The sequence below is a fragment of the Struthio camelus genome, chromosome 7 (genome assembly GCF_040807025.1).
Source record: "Struthio camelus isolate bStrCam1 chromosome 7, bStrCam1.hap1, whole genome shotgun sequence".
In the NCBI taxonomy this organism is placed as follows: domain Eukaryota; kingdom Metazoa; phylum Chordata; class Aves; order Struthioniformes; family Struthionidae; genus Struthio; species Struthio camelus.
In genome coordinates, this window is record NC_090948.1 from 17,714,200 (window position 1) to 17,740,529 (window position 26,330).

At 35.8% G+C, this 26,330-nt stretch overlaps 1 protein-coding gene across 2 annotated transcripts in view; it reads left to right on the forward strand.

The window, feature by feature from the left end:
- Positions 1–26,330, forward strand: part of LOC104145966 (adhesion G protein-coupled receptor A3) — a 281,143-nt gene that overhangs the window by 89,179 nt on the left and 165,634 nt on the right. For both annotated transcript variants that reach the window (XM_068949979.1, XM_068949980.1), the window contains exons 3-6: positions 7,211–7,282; positions 11,084–11,155; positions 20,694–20,765; positions 21,593–21,756. In XM_068949979.1, coding sequence (XP_068806080.1) covers positions 7,211–7,282; positions 11,084–11,155; positions 20,694–20,765; positions 21,593–21,756 — 380 coding nt within the window. The remainder of the gene's footprint in view (positions 1–7,210; positions 7,283–11,083; positions 11,156–20,693; positions 20,766–21,592; positions 21,757–26,330) is intronic.

Consider the following 26,330-nt stretch of genomic DNA (forward strand, 5'->3'; position numbering starts at 1 on the left):
CCAGAGCACATTTGATGCAAATGAGTCATCATCCTTAAATAAAATAATACCGGTTCAAGCAATGATCTTTCTCTGTACATCTTTACTGCCTTCAAAAATGACAGGTTTGAATCTTCTGATCACTCATTAGTACCTTCAAGGAGCAGCAGATATTTTTTTTTGCCTAGTCTTCAGGATGTATTGTCTTAGGTAATCCAACTGCTAATGGATTATGATTTGGGTACAACTTTTTATTAGGAAAAGAAAATTAAAGGAAAAAGCATAATCAAGGAGAGAATCAAAGTATTAAAAACAAAACACCCCCCCCTCCCCCACCACCTCCACTAGGTAGCCTCTGTGTCTGCAAAGGCAGAATTATTTTCTGCGTACTTATATCTTGTGGGAATTCTTTTAATCTAAACAGGGATTTATCCATCTGTCCTGGAACTTTATTTCAACACCTTCATAACTTAGTTCTAAATTTGGAAAGTAGATTAAATATCCACTCCCATCATAGAAAACAATAAGCAAAAACGAGAGCTTGGGAGTTTCATAGGAACGTTGTGTGCTGCTTTAGTTATTGATGATGATATCAGATAATGGTATCACTGAAGTCAAGACATCTGCCTGTTTCTCTGTCTGCAGTGTATGACTAGCAATACACTCACCAGCAATGGAGGTTAAAATATGTTTTCACAGTATCCAGACCATCAAAGTATAATAAGCAATGAGTCACTAGCTCCTATGTGGAAAGAAGTGTTTAAAATGTCTTCACACATATTTTTTTCCAATATCATCTTAATTCTTTATTCCTGTATCCAAGACCCTGATAATCAATATTATGACTGCAGGATATGTGGTCTTATGCAGTAAATGTGGTCTTTCATCACTGGCTATGCCACTTTTCTACCACCATGATCATAGCGGGTTTTTGAAAGTGTATCTTTTTTAAGGGTCCTGATTCTGCCTTCATCTGTGGGGCAAAATTTTTGTTTAGTTTAGCTGAAGCATTTTGCGTAAGAAAGATATGGAAGATGTGACCTTACATATTTTTGTTGTTGTTTCATAGTAATATGCAAAATGTGGAAAGCCAGTCATATTTCACTGGTATTTGGCATGTGCTCAACAACTGATTGCTCTTCTCAGAGCTTTTTTGGAAGGTTTGCAGCACCATAATGACAGCTTTCTAAACACAGATGTCCTCTTGGTACAACCTATAATTTTTTATGAAAGATGTATCAATGTCAGGAATTTGAACGAAGTACTGGAATTAGTTGAACATTCTTGTTATGAATATGTATTCAGAATATCTACAGTGCATATATCGGAATTTGGGGGAAGAGTCTGCAGTGTCTGAACGCATACACTTTGATACAAATGTCTGCATGCAGTTTACAATAAATTGATTCTTTTGTTAATGGGGTGTGTATATTTTAATAATTTTCCTGCAATGTGTTCTATACTGTGAACCTGAAGCCTCAAGAATCTCAAGAACATATTTAGATAATCGGGGATTTGGCTACGGAAGGTATGTAAAAGCTGAGAGGCCTGGAGTAGCTATTAAATGTTCTCACAAAGTCCCTTTAGCAGCTTCTTTCTCGCATTTCATTTCTCTCTCAGCTAAGCCATCAGGAAATGAATATCTCAAACATAGATTTCCCCTCCTTAAGTCAGCTGTCTTTGTTGAAATAACTCCTCCTTAGTGTCATTAGTAAGTAAAAAGTTCAAAGATTAATGTGCAAGGTGATAAACTCTCATCAGCTTGTGATAGTTAGTAAAAGTTCTTGTGTGTTTTTACTTGTGTACCGTTATTTGCATACACACACAAATTATATACATACATGTAGGAAGATAGTGCTGAATGTTTATATTATATGTAATTTATATAAGTTCAGTCTTGTAATTGAAAAGGAAACGCTCCACTAGTAACTGATGCTAACCATTTCTGATTGCTTTTTGATGGTAACAAACTGTTCTATATTGTTCTGTTCCCTATTCATGTCTAGTTAAGATCAGAGTACCGTGCCACAAGTACATCTAGCAACTTTAATAAAATTAGGGGAAACATAGCATTTCAATAAATACTGTAGTAGCATTTTCAGCAGCTATGCAGCCTTGATATAAATGTTGCAGTTGTTTCCGCTAGAGCTAACTTCATGTAGCTTCCCTCTCTCTGTAATCCTAACAGAAGTTTGGTTTTGATTTATTTTCAGGTCATGCCACTAGATATATGCACCCACACCACTAATGATACGTCATTCAGATTCAGAATAGATATTTTAAAGTTAGAATGCTCCATCAGAAATGATGCAAAACCATAAATGTTAGTTATAATTTGGGGGGGGGGCGCGAGGGACGACTTTAACTGGGTCACGCTATGTCATTCAGTATTGTGATACTGAGATTCTTTCCTTTTTTTATTTGTTTATTTTATTTTATTTTTTTGATTGATGATAAAATCATCAATAGTATAGTGTAGTGTATAGTATACATGTGTGCGTGCATGTGTGTGGCCCAGCCTGGGCTATTGCTTGGCTTGCCTCAGATCATGACCTTTTGCCAAGCCTCAGCAGTAACTCTTGGGGAAAAATGTAAACATACAACCAAATTTACCCTGGTTTCTTTATTTAGCTCAGTGAAAGTCGATGTTCATTTCTATAAGGCAAACTCTTTGCTAAATTAAAAAAATGGGGGATGCTAATTTAATATTTCACTAACACTAATTTTTTTAAAAAACAGAAGTGGGAGGTAAGAAAATAGATTCTCCTAGTGTAGAAATAAGAATTGTAGGCGATTAACAATTGTGCTCATTTTACTTATTTATTTTCATCACATTTTAGTCTTCGAAGGAAGACGAGGAAGAAAACACCTATTTTGTTAAGCTAGAAATATATGGAATCATTATGGAGTAATACTTATTACGAAGAAAGTGCCACGATTGTGGGTAGTATAATCATCTGCAATTTTCTGAGACTATTCTTACTAAAATGACCTACCAAATTTAAATGTAATTTCCAAAATAAGGAGACTAGATGACTTAGCTTGTTTGGGACAGTGCAGTTGATGGACATTTTTCCTTGAAACAGCCAGGCTTCCACTAAAGTTACCCTCGGCTTTTTTATTCCTGTAGATGATAGTTTTGGATTATACTGTTTTTTCCTATGCCATTACAAGTTATGAGGAAACAGAGCAGAGTTTCCATAAACTAGACCACAGAGGTCCAAGACCTTTTGTCTGCTTGGTTATTTTGACTGGCGTTAAAACTCACCTGCCAACAATTTGCCACTCATACAGATTCTTTCATATTTGTCGTGAGCTGTTGACACTGTTGGCTGTAAGAGATGATCACTTCATCTAATTGCAACTTGCAAGTGCACTTAGATGAGTTGGCAGTTAACACAGAATATGTCTAATTGGTATACAGATTGTCAGTTTTCCCTGCCTAAAATGTGGATATTTGCGCTGACTAGGCCTCAAAGTGTTTTTCAGATATATTCCGGTGTAAAGCATGAAATAAATTAGCATAGATCTAAGGGTCTACACTGCTGGGCTGATGCTTTTTAAAATAAAATTTAAAAAAAGCTTTAAGCACGCAGAAGACCTTGCAAAAGAGAACAGCGCCCTTTTCTTCCTTTTCAGACAGACCGGTTAAAGAACTTCTTCCAACCTGAGTAGTTAGATATTTAACATAATCTATGAGCAAAAGGACCTAGGTTTCATTCCTGAGGGTATTATCAGTCACGTTGCCTGGAGAAAACTGGGCCCCGATGGTTGGTATGAATAGAGGTAGAGTTAGACCACGTGATTTAGTATGAGTATATGAGCATTAAAAGAAATGAGGCTTGGGTTGGCATACACAGTGAATAATCCTAAACCAGCAAAGTAAAGTATGCTCATGTTGGTTAATCTTTAACAAAGATACCAATTTGTCTTTGCAAGTTGATGGGACTCTGGAGAAGACACAGAGGCTGCAGTGGTTTTGTATGAACCTTTTTGTTTAGCAGAACTCAGGGACAGTTGTGCGTTAGCCATCTGAAGCAAACGTCATGACTTCCTGACCAAATAAAGCCAAAAAAAAAAATCTAGTGTCACTGCCGGTACCAAAATTAAAAATAATTAAAAAAAAAAAAAAAACTTCTTCCAGTTTTTGCAGAGCGTTTTCTTGATAACAAATGTCATCAACTGTATTTCAGTTGTTATTATATCAACTCCTGGCACTTTCATCCAAAGTCGGTATGTCACACAGAAGGGAAGAAAAGTGCTGTGTCTGGATTAGGTAATTGGGAAAGGGCAGAGTAGCGGCAGGGTGACAGCTGTAGCCCATAATTCCTCCCCGTTGCCCACTGGGGCTTCTCATATGCCTTGGCCAGACGGTCTCTCCAAAGCCCCTCAAGCACAAACCTCTACGCCTGTATTTCTGCTATTGTTTTAACTGTACTTGCTTGATTTGCAGGAGAAAGAAGAATGTAGACCTATGCCTAAAATTAGTTACTGAGGATGCAGCTTTCTCATTAATTCTCAAATCACCATCCAGGTCCTTCCCCAAGCTTCCCCCTTGGGGAAGAGTGTCTGTCTCCTGCCTGAGTCTTTTCTTTCTCTGTGCCCTCCCCTGTGCCACCTTTGCTCTCCCTGCTGGCTTCCTGAGACCATGGCGAGTTGTATGGGCTCCAACTCTTTCCCCCTCCCGAGCGGCGCAGGCATACGTATCTCCATATTGCACAGTAGCAGGGAAAAAGAAACACTTCTGGGTTTTATGCTTTTTACTAGCTTAGCAGCCAGCGAAGAACAGCCACGGCAGCTCAAACAAATAGGACGGACCTATGCCATGTAATATATGTTCCTTAAAGTTCATATATGCATGAATCCATGCATCGTTTTTTAGAAGTTATGTCAGTGCTAGATCAGCTGGAATAGATCAGCATTAACATTGTAATGTTTCTATTGGGCTGAGGAATTTTATTGAGTTAGTATATTTTATTTGTATAACGAACTGGATAATGGCTAATCAGTGAAAATAGTAACTGAATATAGGAACTATGAAATACCTTAAACTAAGGAAAAAACAGTAAGAAACTAAACTACTGGCTTTTAGAGAGACATCTAGCAAGTTTACTAATGTATTTCATTGCTATATGGATCCTTGTTACTTCAGATAAAGTACATTAATTACAGAACCTGTTAATAAGTAAACTTGTATGCTTTGCAGTACTTACGTTCTAGAAAGACTAAGTATAGCCTGTTGATGATTGCAGTTTTAAATACATAGTTCCCTTCCCACCTTTCTTCTGTTTGTTTTTTTTTCAATAATGTCATGATATCAGGTGTAATACATATTTATGATGAAAGCACTGAGTAGAACAAGCTGGAACAAAGAATAAATGCTAATTTAGGCATGAAAACAAAATGCAAATTGTTCAGTTACAAATTACAGTTCACTAAGATTTCATTTTACTCAAAAATCATTTTGAGTTAAGTAGCTTTTCTGGATTAGTAATAAGCGGTGTCAGCTAATGTTCATTTTCAAGATTCTAGTTGCAGCTCTGTTAATAAATTTTCACGTTATTTTCTTCTACAGAAATTCCACTTCCTTGCTTTGTGCGTAGCAAAAAATAATTGATGCAAAAGATATGTTCTTTAAAATGAATTATAATTAACAATAAACAGTGTATTTGTGAATGATGGTATAAATACGGAAGTGTTCAGTTCTTAGCTGTGTATCACACCTTGCAGTGTGCTGCATAAACTTTGACCTGGGTAAACGTTAACAAATGCTGAGTGATTGTCTCGAACCTAGTTTACAGCTAGTTTTTTTTACAGCTTAAGCAGCTGACTGTCTAGATACTTTTCAAGCTGAGATGATATGGACTTTAAGGTTTTCTCCATCAAAATTGTAGTCTCGTTCTGCTGTGTATTGGTAGCTCTGCATTTCTGATATGTAAGATGAAACTTCTTGTATATAGAAGTCAAAATGTCTTATCACCTTCTTAAGGATTTTGAGTGTTCTGCGATACAGGCTGAAAGCTGAATTTGACCTTTCAAGAGTCTGACTGAGAATTTTGCTAGACCAAACACTCATCAAAATCATCACTAAAACAAAGTGAATTTGACACACAGCAAATTTTTGGAACAGGATTCCAAAGATCTGCAAAAATGACTGCAAAGATATTTATTTATGATTTAGAATTATTTAGACTTTGAAATTAGTATATCTCCTACTGTGAACTAAATTTCTGGGATGAAACCTTGCCCTACTGAGGGCAGTCACATTTCAGTGGAACCAAAATTTCACCTACTGTGCGTTTTAATTTGCAATAAAATGGAAAGTCATAAATAAGGTGACTCATGCTGTTGATACAGCCATACTTTGGTAGAGTCAAGGCATATACGTGCGGTAATACACTGGAAATGACCGATCTGAGAAACAGCAGTGATGTTATTGAGCACCAGTCGTTCCCTATGAATTGCAAATTGTCAGAAGATGAACACTGACTCTGCAAGAATTTACAGCAGTTATCTCCTAGGCCTGCTTATCTAATGGCACTAAAGGCATTTCCTCAGTGTTCACATCATGAAAAGTCTTGAGACAATTCAACAGTAAATCTCTGCAGGGACTAAACTGAGAGCGATGTCATGGCCTCGAGCAGTGTGCCAAGAGCAGATGAGCTTATTAATGCTAGTGAAATATTCTTTATCTGTACAACAACTGATCCTCTGGACTGTCACCAAGTGCAAAACGAAGGACCTGTCTGCCAAACATGAGAAACTGCGTATATGCCAGGACAGAAAACTGACCTATCTGTTTATGTCTCACATGCCAGCTGCTTTGCCTACATTAGGTGGGAATGAGAAATTTACTGTAAAATGCACAGCACAATGAATAAGCAAACTAACAGGCTCTTGCTTTGCTGACCTAATTATTTTATTCACTCATTGATTAACACATTTTTTCCTGAGGCAAGAATGGCTGGCAAGCTTGTTTTGAAAATTACAAATGGGAAAAGAATTAAAACAAACAGACTGTTTTTTAACATCTAACTTTAACACTCTTAGAAAAATATGTTTCATAAACCACAAATGATGTAATGTTTCTGGTGTTACTGTTTAAAATATATTCGTTGCTCTTAATTAAGACAAAGGTTAAAATTGCATTGCATTTCACACTTTTCATGTATAACAGTAGTACAGTATGTAAAAATGATAATTAATTGCTCCTCCTCTTATGTCTCTCTAGAGATCTGAAGAATAACTTAATTAGCACAATTGAGCCGGGGGCCTTTCATGGACTTTCAGAACTGAAGCGCCTGTAAGTATTAATTCAGTTTGAATTATCCTGAAAATTGGGTTTGTATCAACATTTCTATCCTTGGGAAACTCAAATATGCCACCAGGCAATAGTAACATAAGGACACTGGCTATAGCATAGAAAACCATGCACTGTACTTTCTTAAATTTACTATGGCTTTTGCTTTTTTCTTTTTTGGCATATTATTAGTACATTTAAAATTATCTGTTTATGTCTAGTGAATGTCCTAACAAGTGCATACAGAAAGCTTTAAAACATACATGATTAATAACCTAGCAGACAATGTGTCCCTACAGAAATTAAACAGAAATAAAGCTTACAGTTTAAATAAGCGGAAACATCATCTTGTAGTATACTAAGTTTCTTAAGTATGCTAGATCTCCTTTACTTTTTTCCTAGGCCTGGTCTGTAAAAAATAATTTCTTAGGAAGAAAACTTTTGCTTGTTGTAGAATTTGTCTACCGTTCTCTTACCTACTAAATTCATTCTGCTTAGTATGTTTTATTCTTAGAATGGTTTTCTAAGGAAACAAGACTTAATGCAATTTGCTCTCTGCCCATCATCCTTGCATTCCTCTTTGGAAGTCCTCTCATAGTACTTTTGAAGGCAATGGCTGATTTTAAACTACATTTGAAAGAGGGAAAAAATATCAAAATTACTAAGGCCCTACAAAGTTAGGGAGGGGAAAGGGTTAATTACCCTTAGGGGGTAATTAACACGGGCTACTACGGACCCTCCTTATTTCTACTCAACCTAAAGCAAAGGCAAGAACAACTCTTTTTCTTTTTTCTTTTTTTTTTTAAATATATTATTCTAAATGGTAGCATCCAAACATACTAGACAGCCAGGCCATTAGCACATGCCAGAAGTCAGCCTAGCTGCTGTTTACACTGCCTCGTGTCTGATGAGACCTGTGAGAAAACAGGGGTTATTTTAGCGGGATGGTAAGATTTAGATGAGAGGGAATACAAATCCATAGGAGAACAGATTTACAAATCCTGCTTCTTTTTTGCTTTAAGGTTTAATTCCCTAGCTGCTATGTACAATGGACATCATATAGCATCAGTAAAAGACTTTTATCTCTGATCATATAGGTAGCAGTATTTTCTAGTACCAACCAATGTGTTTAAGTGCATTTAGGTAGAAAACCTATGACATAATAATGATGAAGTTAGAGTAGCATATGCATTTTTAATTCAGATATAAAAGTAAGGTTGCAACTTTCTTGCTCACTCTCTATATAGATCTCTATAATACAATGCAGTGATCAGAAGGAGCGCTAATTATTGCTTTGGCCACATACTATAATAACACAACCCTGACCTCTGGTGGGAAAAACAGGAAACCTGTAAAAGTCATGGGCTGCAGGTTGGAAAACTGCACAGGTGAAGTCACGAGTCAGCCACATGAGAGGAGTCAGAGAAGATAAAGTCATAATACATTGGCAGAAAGTGAGAAGAAAAGACTAGCAAACTAGGAATGGCAATACTGAGATTTATTATGCTGGGTTTCAAAAACCATATTGCTAACTGGGAGCAACCTAGAGACAATGTATAGATTAAATTATTAGGTTGTGGCTTGTTCGGTGCAAAGTGTTATAGTTTTCTAGTAAACAAGAAAATCTCTACAGTCCCTCACTGTTCTTGGTAACAGACAGCTGAACAAAAACAGCAAATAGTGTAAACTCACATTGAACACTGAATGCAGTAGTTTAAAAGTGTACTTTACGTTCACTTCCTTTTATGTCACACATAACATGAATGATACTGTGAAAAGTCAAAGCTAACATAATAACTGCAGGAGATATTGGGTATGGTGAGTCAGGTAGATAAGCATCAAAACGTGAATGATTTGGAGAACTGATTGTGATAATTTGCACTGGAATGGCAAACTGAATTGTTTCAAGGGTTTACTCAAAAATGTACACACAAAACTGATGAAAAATGAAAATTTGTGAAGCACTGAAGTTATGGCGCTACTTTATTCAACAGAGGAGCATTTTGTTTTCCCTAACATCAGTTTTACAAGTCAACAATAATAAGGTGAATGTTTTACTCCTGATAAAGAACACCAGCTTTGTACATTATGAATGGAATTATATTTAATGTATTAGTTGGGAGGAAGGTGCAGCATGTTGTCTTTTCTTTTTACTAATTTTTTTTAGGAAACACGTTTTACAATACAGAGGTTTCAGACCCTGCCATACATCTTAGTATAAAAATAACACTAATTAAAGTAAACTTTAAGAAGAGGACATTTAGCCTTTTGCTTTCCTAAAAATAGCGTGTGTCACATTTTTGAGAACTATGCCCTGGTTCTGATTAGTTTAGATGAAGTTTACTTTTGCTGCCCAAATTACGCTCCACACAGTGATGCATTTTCTAACATATGTGTTCAGATTTTCCTTCTGCGGAAGTGAAGCATTACCCAACGAAGAATCTTGATTTCCTCTTACAATTTACCTCTTCTGCTGAGGGTTGGGAGGAGAAATAATGTTTGTCTTAAATTTGCATTTTTCATTTTTATAGAACAATATTGTTTTCATTAGGAAAAAATAAAGGATAATTGTTAATATGCAATTATTATACTGTATTGTTATTCAGCCTCTTTTCTTCTGCCATCATCTACTTGGTATTCCTGACAAGAATTTAAGAAATACTTCTATTCTAATACTATATTTCGTTGTTTACTTGTACAGCAACATATCCTTTGTCTGACAGAAGAAGCCTTTGTAGTGAATTCTAAAGATACTGCCATTATTTTCTAGTTCATTTGATATGTCTCCATAAAAGCAAGAACTGGATTTCTCAAAATACAACCATTATTCTCCTATTTTGATTGCTTTAGTGCTGTCAGGTAACAATAGAAAAAATGGGGAATCTGAACAGTGTAATATAGTATTTACTAAAACATTTACAAAAATAATATTCAAAAAATTTAACATTTTTGTGGTCATATAATCATCTAAAATCCTTATATTATTGCAATTATGTAAAAACTGTACTTGGTAAGAAAGAAAATGGGAGTCAAGAGTTGAAAACCAAACACTGGAAAGTTAAACATTAGTTCAGAGTACCCCATGGGGTAGTAAACTGGAAGTACCACAGTGTAATTCTTCATACCTGTCTCTATCTCCTTTCTAAAAGACCCCTAAACATGATGTGGTTTATATGAGTTACTGCACTGTAAACATCCATTCACCTTTCTGCAGACAAGAGTTACGGAACTTAATGCTTCATACTATTTGTGATCTGAGATAGCCGCAGTATTGCTCTTAGAAAGGCTTGCCAAGTGTTTCTCAAGACTGACCTTTCTATTGACTAACAATTAATTGCCCCCTGGTTTCTGTGATTTCTTCAGCAGGAAAGAATGCTGTTTATGCAATGAGGTGGCAGTCAACAGTGAAAATCAATCTTCGCTGGATATTGCATGCAACAAATTACAAAATACGTATTATTTTTCATGATTAAATAAACAACTGCTAGTAACTCGATAGACAATTATTTATATTGAAGACCATTTCTACTTTATTTTGCTACACATATATAATCACATTTTAATTCAATTAGTGTGAAAATCAGTGTAGTGTATTTAATTGCAGAATATTACTCAGTAGTGTTAATATAAAGTTGTGAAATGTATTTAATTCAGATATGTTATGCTACTGAAAGAGGGTTTTATTTTCCATTTGTCTTTAACTCCTTAACAGTTAAAATTAGATAGACTGCATATGAATTATTTGACCATTTATATGAATAAGACTGAACTAATGTTTTATTGGGTTTTTTTTGTTTGTTTCAGGGATCTTTCGAATAATAGGATTGGTTGCCTAACACCAGAAATGTTCGTTGGACTTAACAGTCTTCACAAACTGTGAGTATAACACCACTCTTAGTTTGGATTTCTCCTTTCCAAAACATCACCTGGCTTACCTGAGCACAGTTGGAAACAAACTTTCATTAAAAAAAAATTAATTTCATTTAAAAAAAAACTCCTCCCGAGCCTTTGAATGTGATGAGTTAATATTTTAAAGATGTTTCTATTTGTAACTGTGATATCTATCAGAACTGGAAAGAAATAAATTGAACATATTTCATTTTCATATTGAACAAAATGTTTCTGTTTGCATGTCTTGGAAACAACTGAAGGTCATGCACAAAGACAGTGATTCATAAAGCTGATGCTCATACTGGTTAAAACATAGATGAATTGCTCTTTCTATCCAGTACAGATGAATTAGAATTTTGTAAATTTGTGTACTAAAATATATCATGAAAATATGTAAAGAGACTCTAAGAAAATATGTATAAAGTGTCAAGTCAATTCAGATTTAGAATAGCAGGGTAGTTCCAGTTGCTTCAGAAACATCAGTTTTAGATTATCTGTTTAAGGTGCTGTGTTGTACACGTTCTTTGTCGTGGTACTTTGTGTTTTCTTAGTTTCCCACCTGCAGCTGCACTGGAATGTGACGTAGGGAGCAACACAACCACATTGCATATCCATAAGCGTGCCAGAGAGTCTGACAGATCAATAGATTATCAGACTATTATAAAAGGAGCACTCAGAGAAGATAAGACTACGATAATATAATGGGGCTGTTTGGTTTTAGAGAGAATCAGATGACCTGGGAAAAGGGACAAAAGGTATGGTGACAAAGTTTGCTAGTAAAGCTAAGTTAATCAGGGTATTAGAGACAAGGGCTGATCATGAAGAAGGGCAGAAGTAATGTACAAGACTCCACGACTGTACAGCAACGTGGCAGGTGAAATTTCATGTGGGTAAATATTAAGGGATGCAAGGGAAAAAAAATAATCTGTTCTGAGCTAACCATTAAAACAGAGGAAAGGCATTTTGAGACTAAAGTGGGTAATTCTATGAAAACATCTGCTCAGTGTTCAGTATCTTTTTAAAAAGGATAGGGATTATTATTAAAGGAAGAGAGAACAAAGCAGTCAATATCCATTATACTACTGAAGAAAGCCAAGAATCTGCATTTGGAATATTGTTGACAATGCATGTCTGCTCATCTCAAAAAGATTATCAGAACTAGAAAAGGTTCAGAGAATGACAAAAACGAATGGTCAAAGTTGTGATACAGCATATGGAAGTACTAGGAATGAGTACGTTGGCTGGGACTCTTTCCTGTCTGGAAAAGAGACAATTCGTGGAAAGTGAAGAAATACGGCAGAAGGCTGTAAAATTATGAATAACAGAGAGAGATGAACAGCAATCAATTTTTTTGTTGTCTTTCATGCTACAGAAACTAGAGAATATTGATAGAAACTCCTGTATGGCGTATTCAAAACATGAAAGGAAGTATTTTTTAACAAAAGACAAAGCTGTGGAAATCCTTGCTACAGGATGCTGTTAACAAGATTTTGCATGAGTTCAAGGGGGTAATGGATGAGTTTATAAAAGCAAAATCCCTTGAGGGTTGCTGAATTCATAAAAACCATGTCTGGTTCAGGAAGTTCGGGGCCTCAAATAGTTGGAGACAGAGAAAATAAATGGAGGAAACAACGTTTTGTTATACACTTGTCAATGCATCTGATGACTTAAATGCCCTAAATGGACATTTGGTCAGACCCAGGAAGGCTTTCTGTTTTTATCCACATCCACCTTCCTTTCTGAATGGGAAATCAGTTCCTATACTGCCTCATAATACATGATAAATCTCATGCTCCATTTTCATCCTCCCAAGCCAGTAAGGGCATTTCCTTGGCAAACCAGGGAAATCTTTCTAGAAAGAGCTGTCATGGGGGCAAGATGACATCAGGTAAAAGGCTGAAATCTGGCACACTAGCTGATCTCATTAGTGATAGTTACTATCCCAGATCTTCTCTGAGGTGCACAAATGAGAACAGATGATGGGAAAGACCTTGATAAAAAGTCGGTGAACAGTAACAGGGTACTCTTTTTTTACTTACCTCAGGTTGCCAAATTGGAGAAGCCCAGCTCACCTTTTGAGGGTTGCTGGGTTTCCTTTTTTTATGTACAGAGGAAGTAATTATGACCACATAACCAGATTTCTGTAGAAGGTATGTTTAGCTCAAAGTGGTAAAGTCACCATTTTAAATGATACCTGCTTCTGGATGCTAGGAGAGACGGCAGGAGAAACTAAGTGCAAATCCATACACTCTCAGGGAAGCATTTCATAAAATCCTGTTCATAAGCCTTCCAAACTCCATCTTAAAGATTAATTAAAAGTTAAATACAGACCTGCAGTCTTGTGATAATAACATAAATTCATTCACAGTGAGCATATGACGTTTGTTCACGTGACAATGTTTGGTCATTGGAAAAGGGCATAATCCATGTGCTAAACCCCTCGCAGTCACCAGGCTCAACAAACCACAGCCTTACAGTTTCCTTTTGCAAACCAGATTAGACATATCCCTACTCATACTAACTCCGTACCTATCCCAGCATTAGTTAATCTTTTCTAAACATGTATATCCAGAGACAGTCTCACCATTTCCTTGGACGTGATCATTAATACTGCATTTGCCTGCCTTGAGTGGAAATTTCTATTTCTGTACAGCCTAGGTAAATATTTACCTTTTCCTCAAGTTGGGCTTTCACATGTAATTGGCTACAGACCCTGGACTTTCTATATTGTTTTTCTTCCAAGGCCCCAGTTTATAGTAGAAATTGGAATTAGACCTTCCTTTAGTATAATTCTCAAGTGACGTTCTTCTTGCACCTTTCACTTTGAATAATATATTTTGATGAAATTACTAGAACTCTGATCTCCAAGAACATTCAGTTCTTCTTGTATGATACCTTTCATAATATTCACCATTCCTTTGTTTTGTCATTACGAGATTTCATTTTCACATGCTTACTTTTCTGTGTCAGAATCATTAGTGGCAAATTAAATACAATCAGTCACAAGGGTGTTTCTGCAGAAACCAGTAACTCCCTCCCTTCTAGCCTGTCCAGTACACTACAGTGTCTTAAAATAAATGCGCTTAGCCCCAGGTTCTTCACACTGTTATGGATGTTGTTAGGTCCATGTGTCAATGGAAAAAATGATGATTCTGGTAATTGTAGACCTGTTAGGCTGACCTCACTTGTATTTGAGGCAGTTATCGAGTGAGCTTGGAGAGAAAGAAAAATAGAAAAAATGTTGGGAAATTGTAAATGGGAAAAAAATCAATACACTGCTATTGAAGATGTATCATGTAAGTATATGAAAAGATCACTAATTTTCTAGACAAGGAAAATTATTTATTGATTTTAGTATACATCTAACATGATGCTACATAAGCAGGAAAACACCATCAGCATTCATACTAGTATTTTCATGTGGTTGGGATTAGCTTAGCAGGCCTCTAGTTGCTCGGGTATTTTTGGATCCCAAGTAGTTCTGCAGATCGCTCTTACTGTAGGAGTGCTGGGTTTAGTCAATTCTACTTGATTCACCATTTCCTGTGACATTTCTTTCACTCTCTTCAGGCCCCTTATCTACTCTTAGCTGAGCGGTTTTAGCTTGGTTTCTATCAGTCTTGGGAAAGTTTATTTTCATTAGCGTATGCTTTTGCCACGAATACCTGTAATCAAATTATCATCTATATTGAACAAACAAAAATACTAATCGTGGGATATATTTAGTAGCTGCATTGTGCTCACTTCTTGTTTATGATATATCTGTATGGTTAAAGTGTCTTTTGCACTTTTTTTTTATTATGCTTTCCAAAGTTTAGCTTGAGTTTTGGTAATCCTCGTTGTCCCTCTGTGCTCTCTGGCTTCTGAGAGAGGGCTTTTTGCTAACCTTTTCCACTTTGTTATAGACTCTGTGCTTCATTGGTCTGGTTTGGTTTTTAATTGCCTTTCCACTATTGAATTAATTAAACTGGGAGGATCCTGCATTCCATCCTGCATGGACATAACTAGTTCCTGGATAATTACTTCATTTTTTTATTCCAAAAGTTTGTCCTTTGGAAATCAGAAGGGCTAATCATAATAAGTCTAAATATCCTTTTCATCTGCAGTGACTCAGTTCATGACTGCTGTGTCAAAAGTTATGACTATCTTTTATATGGGCTGTTCTCCTTACCAAACCAAAGGTAAAGATAATGCTACCTGTTGCTAGGTCAGTGATTATTTAGTGAAGAAATACAGCTACGATCACATTCAAGAATAGCTATCCCCTACCATTCATATTATTATTTGCTCCTCAATCTATATCGCAGAAATCTCATATAATGATATGTTTGCTGTTAATAGTTATTTGGGTAAGAATCTCAATTTTGCCTGTTGTGTAAGAACTAGTGATTGCTCAGTGACGGCAGGCTAATGCCACCTGGTACTTTTCTAACACTTTCCAGCTTTCTTTCCCCTTGGAAGTTCATACACAACGATTCCTTCAATCAAACCTTTAAAAACATGTTTAAAATACAATAAGTCATATTTCCATTGCAATTGATACCTCTGATTTGTGTATATTATTAATTACAATTAATAATTGTAACTAATTGAGTGTGAGAGCGCTATTTCCTGAAAGGGTTGTGGGGCAGCCTTTATTTAGTGTAACGCTAGTATAGATAACTGTAGTAAGGAAAAGATGACAAGTTCTTTAGCTAGTAATGGGTTTCAAAGCCGTCCAGTATAGTTTAGATTACTGAAGCAGCAATGTGGAGAATACATGTTGTTTGATTTATGCAGTTGTTCATTTTGGTAACTATTTAGAGCTCTCCTGCATTACCTTAGTGAGATGAAGTACAGAAGGATCTGTGCAAGCTGTTATCAAAACCAGTAGGGAGAGCCGTGAGTCCACTGGAAAGAGTAAAGGACATAAATCCTTATGCACCTTCTGTGAAGTACAGAGATGAGGTTTTCTTGCCCTATTTACGAGCACAAATATCCGGTAAAACAAAATAACCCAGTACTTGATCTTGGCCTTAAAATCTAAGTCTGATTCAGTTTTTAGGAATTTTGGTACAAGGGCAGCTCTGATTTTTAATCAAGTGATGTAATGCATGCATCTTACTCAGTAGGATGAGGGAATGTCTAAATGCTTTGTGAAAATGAAGGACAAGAACTGCCTGAGCCTTCAGGGATACTGCCAAGGTTCTTCAAAGAGGTTAAGTAAGGGCTGGGTGCTTTTGAGCAGTCTGCTTTAGAATGGGAAAATCTACAGGTTTCTTGAATTAAAAAATAGTAATAATTAATAATATCCCCTAGCATTGATTTCAAAACATGCACACATACGGACTCCCCAAAAAATTCTGAACATCTTGTTGATGCATGTAGAAAAGAAGTCTTTTACTCGAATTGCAGTCTGGGTTTATATTTCTGTTTATATTTAATCTAAATATCAGGAATAAGGGGCATATCATATCAGGAATATGGGACAGTACCACTGTGCTGATATACCTGAGTACATTTTAATTAGTCTGCCAAATTTTTAGCCCTTTAGATTCTGAGGTGTCGCAACCTTAAACTAGTTCAACAAGCAGTTACTGCTGAATCTTCCTTTTGAAAATTTGAAACGGGCCTTCCTCCTTACTTCCAATTGTTTGATTAAAGTGCATCTGATTTATACTTCATCCTGCCTCTGAATCATCAACAGTAGTTAGCGTTATGATAATATTATACCATAAATTCTCTTGTGACTTTGTTACTGTCATTGAGCAACAAATCACTTTGTACAGTGCCAGAGGCAGAGTACAAAGCAAGTAACATAGTGAGTCAAACTGACCCCCCTCCCCCTTTTAGCAACATCAGGAAAATATCAGGTGGAACCCGCCCTTTCCGTATTTCTGTTATCATTGTTTTGCCCTTCCTATCCCAGCATGCATGTCACCATTGCATTCAGCTTTTGCTTTTTAATGCTGATCGTAAGAGCGGAGCATACTTCATATGCTCCCGCTTTCACCTGTATTCTGCCTCAAAACCGTCCTTCGTGACGCATAACTCCCTTTGACTATTTTGTGGTATCTGTCATTTATATTAAAGCTTTTGGCAAAAGTATTCTCTTAATTTCTATAAAAGCACAAGAGTATCTGGTATATGAAACATAAGTCCAGGAACTTGGACATAAGAGTAAAATGGTTTACTTCAGATGTGACAGAGAGCACATATTTCTGTTAATGGAGTTAGTTAATGGCATAGTAAGTGCTATCAACCTTGGAGTGCATTAATTTGTTAGATTTGAAATGTTTGCAAACTAGGTGGCGTTTTTAGAACAAATGTCCTTTTAAATCAAGCTAGGAAGATATGTGAAATGGTGGAATTTGACAACACTATGGGTTTGAGGTGTTATAATAGAGGCTGTGAACGGCATGTGAACAACAGAACCAGACATTTACAGCTGGCTGCACATATCAGGCTCAGAAATGCATATGTTATTCAGGTGGTTTAAGAACATATTTGAAGGCTTTGTTAGAAAAGGAGGTATTCCCACTGTAGGATATCACTGAAATCTCTCATTTCTGGTTTCTTGTCAAACTTACAGATAAAATGATACATACAAATTTTTATTTTGTTACAATTTTACTTGATATTAATATTAATATATATTCATATATACAGAGGGGGGTAACTTGATTGCACTGTGAAGACATAAAATATTTGCTGTCATGTGTCAGTTTAGAAAGATAAACCTGCCCTGACAGTCACTAACTCTCTTTAAAAAAAAAAAAAAAAAAAAAAAAAAGAGTGGGACAACTCCATTCCTTTAGCAAAGTGGACTAGAAGAAAAGGAAGGAAGAAATGAGATGGTACAGATTTGTAGCATTCTCTGAGTCTCCATTTCAAGTGTGTATCCAGTCTTTTATATTGTAACTATGTGTTTCTTGGAGATAGGAATGTATTTTTTTTCTGAGTTATACAGCACAGTGAACATGGTCCTAATTTGCTAATTAGCAGTAGTTATTATGGAAACTTCAAAACATGTCTTAGGCAGAAGAATATGAAAAATTGGCTTGCTGGCTTTGTGCTTTCTTGAACCGTTGGGAGCTCAATTCTTCTAGCACTGATAAAACCTCTGAAGAAAAGAGTTACATGTTTCTCTGTCACGGTAGAAAGAAATGACAATCTGTAAATAGATCACAAACCAGGAATTTTAGGTCAGCATAGTGATGATTAGATATCCCAGTGGAATATGTAGGACCTGTGGATTTAGTGCAGATTTAGTAGTTATAGAATGGGTATCGCTGGCAGGAGCAGAGCTGCTGTACACCTGCTGAAGGCTGCCGCATCAGCTGTGGGCATGACGTACGTGTTTCCTTCTTTCCAGATATATTAACCAGATATCGAGCTTTCGTTTGGTGCAAACAGATTTACCAAAATTCAAACTTGGTGTTCTGTGTATTTGGCTATACAGCGTCTGGATAGCTATGTAAGGGAAAAGTTGGGATTTGCATCAATTTGCGATGTTATCATACTGCACTTGGACAAAGCAGAGAAAACAAACCTCCCCTGTTTTTCTGCACCCTGGCTGCCATCCATGTAAGGCCCGATGGGTTACTTTTCCCTTCCTTCCGTTCAGCCTGATTCTCCTCTGTCAGTAACTCTATGCTGCTGTAACTGCTTTCATGTTCGTGCAGCCACTTCTGATTTACTTTCATGTAAAAGTCAAGATTGTCAGTTTGTGGTTTAGTCAGTTAAAGGTTTGCTCAGTTTGCTGAGCTGCTTCAGCATATGCCTAGTCAGGGCTTATGTCCAATAAGCGTATGGGTAGATTCACTTAGTTCTAAGTAAATATGTAACTGGGTCTTTGTGATAGGCCCAATATTTTTAGTTCCTGTTGATAAATCCAAAATAGTAAAAGAAAACCAAAATAGTAAGAGTATAAAAATAGGTTACCACAGGCAAATATTCATTTCCACCTTTAGGCTATGAGCAATTTAGTAATGCTATACCTATACTTCAAGAAAGGCTTGAGGTATAGGTACTTACCTATACTTCAAGAAATACTTGAAAGCATTTCCATTTCCCAGATCCTTGCATGACAACTAAATTAAAGGAGCTGGGTTACACAAAATCTTAAGTGACCTCAAGTATATCAAGACATCTCATTGTCACTCAGGACAATCAATTGATACAGTACAATGTCAATACATTGGTAAGCCAGTTTATTTTTCTGTATTAGCTTTTTTCCTTTAAACTACCATAAAAATGTGAGATGTTCGAGAGTTCATTTTCTTTTTTTTCCAACATTTCAGTGGTGAAAAATTAATTGTATTCTGAGAATTGCCTAGAATACCACAGTAAGATTAATTATTGTTTCAAGAATATGCTGTAACTTTCTTAAAATAATTTCTAACTTTGCAATATTTTCTCATCTTTCTTGTATGAATTCATTAATCCATGTGCATCTGTACAGATTTCTGTAGAACCCGTGGGGTTTTTTTTTCTTTTCTTTTTATTTCTTATATGAAGCTGGTTCAGATGTGCTGCTGCTTGTTAGATTCATCACTGGTGGAACATTGATCCTGGTCTGAATTCTTATCTTCAGCTTAGTAGGCATTCTTTACTTTATAGATATAAGAAAAGTAAAATCAATAATTGTTACAACATCCTTTTTAATGTAAAAAAAGAATGAATCCATTTTCTCCAGCAGTATAAATTCCACTGAAGAATGAAGGACTGAAATTTTGTAGCCATCTTGAATTCAGGTATTGGCTGATTTGCAGAGATAGAAAGCGTGTATCAGTATTTCAGAGATACATGTATCAAATGATATGAAATATTAATCTTGGATACTACACTGATTTTTAGTTTACTGGTCTAGCAAAAGACAGAATTACTTGTATTACTTGACATTAAGCATTTATCGTTTTTACTGTCAAGATACTGATACAGCAATACTGTTAAGCTAGGCAAAATTAAATTGCGAGTATTCAGCTTAAACCATTTGGCGATCAAATATAGTAAAAGATAGTAAAAAGTACTTAGAATGGAAATGTTTTTAAGAATTTAAGGATGGGAAAAATAAGTTTATGTAAAGTCCTTTGTAATAAAATTGATTCTTGTAGTTACTTTGAAAACTTGTGATTTTAAGGAATTGCTTTTTTCTCAGCATTATTAAATTAGACATGGCTTTTGTTTCTTTATCTTGAAGTGGCATTCTACATGTACTATAAAAACACAAGCTAGGTCTCACTGTCTAGTCACTGTATGAATATTTTCATTTGGATTCTAGAATATATTACTACTGTTAAATATGTACAGATATTCCTATTTATTAGACTGACTAAATTGTATGTATACCTGCTGTGAAAATAAAATTAGTAGACGTGTATGATTTGATTTGAATGTTGTTGTCATTTGTGAAGAAGTAGTGTATAGATTCAAGTATTTTCATTGTTAAAAAAAGCATAATCCTTAAAGTAGTATTGGGAAAATTATACTCTATAGCAACTTTGTTTTGTTTGTTATAACTGACTAATTTTTTTTTTTCCAGGAATTTATCTGGAAATATTTTTTCAAGTCTCATGAATGGACTTTTTTCTGAGCTGCTAGCTCTGAAAGCATTGTAAGTATGCCTTAGATTCTGAAATCTGAAATATTTAAGAACATTAGTATAAACATAGCAGGGCTCAATATGAATTTGAATAGGATCATTTCTATCAATGTGCTACTAATTTAAAATATCTTAAATTTTTAATTGGTGTTCTTTATTCCTTTAAATTTTTCATTTCATTTTAAATTTTCATCTTTTGGTGACCCTCATCTGGGTCAGCTTTTGCAGGCTTCTTAGCTAGCCACAAAGGGACTCTACCAGCAAATGTGTACATATTAAAATTATAAAGCAGTTATTTATTGCCAAACACACCCAAGATGAACTGTTAAACTAGCCATTATCATGTTCACCTGAGATGGCATCCAAAGAGTCTTTGCTGGCCAGATAGGCATCTGTCATGCGGCGGTGGGGGAAAGGGCTGAGCCTTCAGTTATAGTAACAGTTCCCACTTGTTTATATTAAATGTATTAGTAACATAAATATTAAACTCAGATTTAAAAGTGTGTTCTTGATATTTCTGTGGTCTTAGAAATGTAAAGGAGGTTTTAATAGGTAAAAAGGTGTTATGGTATGACTTTCTGCAGTAGCGTTTACTCAAATTTGATTTATTAATGAGTGATGCTGTTCTGTAACTGGAAACAGAACTTTAGCATAGTGTCTTGGAGCTCGTCGACAGTGGTAGACTGTGTGTTACTTAATTGTGTCAGGATATCTTTATTGTTGGTTATGTCTGTCTATAATTAATTATCTTTAGAGTTAAATGATTTGAATCTAATGTAAGAAAGTGTGTTTATCAAAAGTGCATGTGTACTGATTGTGATCTTTGTTTGCCTTTCTAGACATTTCAATACTGATTCACTCATTTGTGACTGTAATCTAAAATGGGTCTTACAATGGGCCAGAAATGCTTCAGTTCGAATAGCAGAGGAAACAGTTTGTGCTTATCCCAGTACTTTACAAGGACTGTCATTTCGTAACCTGAAGGAAGACCAGCTGATTTGTGGTGAGCTGTACTCTCGTTTAACATTACAAGTGGAAGTGGATTTCCAGAGAGAAGTGTTAAAGGGGAAATGATGCCAAATAAAATGTGTTAACTCTGGCTTGCTTATAGGCACGAGAAATCTAGGTATACTGCACAGAAAATATAACTAAGATGGAAAGAGTTAAAAACACAGATATCTTGTTTCCTATAAAAAAAGAATATATCTATCACAAGAACGTCACTGTCCTGTCTATATATTAGATAACATGTAATTATGATCTAAAACATTAATCCGTGATGGTAGCTCTGTGTTGCATACTGCATGAAACCATAGATTCCCAGAGGGACACAGATAACGTTCCTTTCAAGTTATATGTCTGACAATGTGGCATAAATGTCTAATTGCATTCTTTTATTTCTCATTTTTATAAGCCTGTAATATACAATGTACCACTGTGTCCTGCGGATGAAGAGAATTTTTAAGTGAGCTTCAGTTAGGCAATTGCTTTATTTGAAAATCTATAAATGAAATCACTTTTTGAGAAAGCTTTTCCACTATAGCAAGCATGAGGGGTGCGGCATGAGGAAGGAGATAGGAATGTATGTATGAGTAAATAAAATGCACCTTAAACTGAACCCTGTATAGCAAAGAAGAGGCTAAAACAGAGGATTCAAAGCTATCACATCCTGCAGAGAAAAGATACTAGGCTAAGATATTGTGCTGATGTGTTCTATAATAGAAATACAATTTCACACACACTTCATTAATCACAGAATCTTTGAAACTTTGACTTTTCTTGAATGACAGAAAATTGCTGGCGTGGTCACTGTGCTAATGTCTTACAGAAATAAAAGGAGAGTCACACTTTTATCCTCGTAACCACAAGAGCAAAGATATGTGTTACTAATACATTTATAGCAGAAGGGAGATCAGGCTTGACGGAAGTCCTAACAAGAATTCAGTTTTAACAGCAACAGCAAATTCAGATGTTTACAAGTTGGACAAGATTTAAAAGGATGTGAATCCAGCCACAGGATTTCAGGAAAGAAATGGGGTGGGTGATCCAGTGCCTGAATTTTTAAGGAAATGCAGATACCTGTCTGAAGAGAAATAAAGAATGAGCTTTTGTTAGGGGAAGGGAGAGGAATTTTCAGTAGCCGGCATTAGTAAACATTTGAAAATCTACAATACCTCTCAATTATCAAGCTACCGTTTTATAGAGACCTAGCACAAGCACTTTCAGAGAGATCCATTTCCTAGCAGGACAGAGGGAAAAATCCTCCTCCTTATAATACTGGAGAGGTCGTAAGAATCCTTTAAGGACTGTTAATTGATATTTCTGGGTTGCAAATTTTACAGAGGAAATGTTACTGTAGTTTCTCAGAATTTCGTACTTTAATACATAATAGCAGTCCTTAATAATAACAGCTCTGATACAGAATTTGTAATATCCATGTAGCTCTTACTGCTATTTATAATGTCCACAGAACACTTGACAAGGTTTATAATGACTGCCAATAATTTGACACTGCTTTTAATATCCACAGAGAGCTTCACAATGATTATATTTGCTGAGCGCTCCACCAGGTCTGTAATGTTTGCCAGGTACCTCATAGTGTTGGCAAAATCTGTTGGGCTGCTCACAGTGCCCACAACATTGAGCAATTCCATTTTCAGTAACTTAATTTGAACTTTGGTTTAATAAAAGTTTGTCTGGCCCCCAAAAATAACAACTATTGAGAATTTTTAGGAGTAATATGCGTTGAAATATACATAGGCCTCATCAAATTAAACACATCTTAAAGAAAATATTAAGAAGTGATTTAAACATCAAGAACTTGTGCATGTGAGTATCTTCTGTACTGTCAGACATTTTATGTATTTATGTATTTACATGTATTTACAGTTATTGATCTTCCTTCTAGATGCTTGGAGAGGTCATGAGGTATCACACTGTCACAAAATTAGAAGAGAAAAGAATGGAGGGGGGAAAATAAAAGTAGAAGGGAAATGGCAAAGGTCTTTGCAGGGGAGGTAGGGAATGAACTGAGAAGTCAAAGGAATGAAGAGGAAACTAGGCAGTCAAAGAGTTTCTGAATAGCTACAGGGGGTGGTTTGCCATGAGCTTTTTACATTTATTTTGTATTTTGATACAAGGGAAACTAATCTTTGAAATTTCTGCCTGACAAATCTTTCTCATGGATCTGATGACTAGCTCAATATAGCCAAAGAAGTCACCCATTGAAAACAGTTAGAAACCTGCTTTTGGGATTTCTATAAAAGTTAATTTAAGTGACTGCATAGTTTTGGAATCACAAGAACCTGCTTGCATGTTTCATTGACAGCTTATAAGAGCTACTTAAATCTTCTTTACCAAAAATCTCCAGTTCTCAGAAATTTTAGGCTATAAAGCAATTTTTGACAATGTTGGAAATAAGTCTGAGAAGTAGTTTGATGATTAAAAACTGGTACTGCAGTCTTACGCCTTAATTATGACGGACTGCAGTGAGTTCTTCATAACAGTATGGATAGAATATCTTTCTGAAAAGTGATTGTGAAGTTGGCATCATGCGGTGCCATCATGGTTTCTGCAGTTACTGTTTCTCCATGACTCCAGCATTGACTTCCTCAAATTACAGGAGGAAAATTACATTTCCCTGAATACCAGTCCTGTAAATTACACCTGAGGTCTGAGAGCAGTCTGAGATTTTCCCTTGCACTCGTCAACACCAGAAATAGATTCTGCTGGCCAAAGTCTTCACTCAGTAAAGACCTGTATGAGTTTTTGTCTTACTGGGATTACAAATGACTGCTCTTAAAGCTAAGATTTAGTTATTTATGTTGATGGATGAGATACTAGATTTAGTTTCTCATTCTCCGACCTATATTGATCCTATTGAGCTAACTGCACTAAGTAATAAAAGTTCATTTGTTCTGTAAATTACAGTTGACCAGTAACTTTGATGAAGCCTTTTGCTGTTGGGAGATGTTGACTCATCAAAACAGAAGATCTTTGTGGGAAAGAGTAGACTTTCCTATGTCTCCCAATGAGATTTTGTTTAAAGTTTAGAAAATAACTGACATAGTACATATCAGAAGGATTTGGCTCAAAGTGATGTAAATATTGACTAAATGATATCGGAAAATTAATACCACCTAGGTCTAAGTATAAAAATCAGTCTTTTACCAATATTGTTACAGTATTCTGAGACGTTGGTATGATTTATTTCTTTCCACTTTGTGACAAAGAAAATTGTATTAAGAGACAAAAAACTTTCTCATACAGGTCTCCTACAATTTGCAGTTATTGCTTTTTGCATATAAATTTTCTCTATAGATACGATTAATAAATAAATAATTGGAACAATGCTATCATCTCTACTAATGTTTTATTGCTTCAGAAATAAGAAAATATAGAATGATGTTAAGAAATAAAATTTCTGCATTTCTAGAGTGATCTTGAAGCTTTTGGTCCTATTGCACTGGTCAGATTTTTGGCTCTGGCCCCTTACCTCTTGGTCTAGCAGTACAGAAGACTTCTTAAGACTTCTGTCTTGAATCTTGAACACTGGTAGAGAGGAGGCATCTCTGACCAGAGAACCTCTAAGAGAGACTTTATTACTTGTCCTCTGTGATGAAGCTTGTGAATGTGAGAAGGAGCCCTCAAAATCTCAATTGTCCTTTGGGCACCCAAAAAAAGGGCAACTGGTGGCAACACGTGATATCCAAGTCCCCAGACTTTTAATATGTTCATTGGAGAAAGACGTAACTCTTGAGTAAGAATTCCAAAAGTCTGGAGGCTTACTGGGAAAATACCTAAAGTAAGTTGAGTTTTCTTCTGAGGAACAGGTACGTAAATGAGCGGATGCTGGAAGTACTCTTTTTGTATGTTTTTCCGATTTTACTTGTGTTTTGTTTTACATAATGTATGGTACTACATATTGTTGATGTCTTCCTTTCTATCATCATATTGTTACATGGACATTTTTCTATAAAACAGTCTTGCAATAGCTATCAGTCCGTGTTAGCAGAGCTACTTCTAGCCCTTTGTGTCTGATTTTTTCATGAGGAACATGTAAAATTTAGTCCTCCAAAACTACATTCACCCTCTTTCTTCATCTGTGTTGATGGGAAGATCTACACAGACCTATTTCTTAGAAGAAATGAATCTGTTATCTGTATCTTTATTAAGCTTCTGTCCTGACTTTTTCTTAGTTTCTCATTTCTACATTTGCTGTATTTTATTGGATTCGAGAGACTCTTCTTGCATGCTGAACTGCCTTAACATAGGATTGTAGGGCAAGACTTGAGAGAAGTTATACCATACAGCCTTATTTATTTACCTATACCATGCACATCTCTGAAAAAGCTGTATCATTTCAATAATTACAACCAACAAGGGCAAAAGGAGACAATTAGCAAAGCTAGTATTAGTACATGTCCTTCATTATATCCCCCTCAGTCAAGAAATTTCCGGAGCAGGGAAATGAGTATAAGCTCAAACATTAGATACGTTTCTTTTTCAGGTGCAATCTCAGGGAAAATATGGTGGAAATAGAACTTGCAAAGCACAGAGTGATGGCAGATAACATAT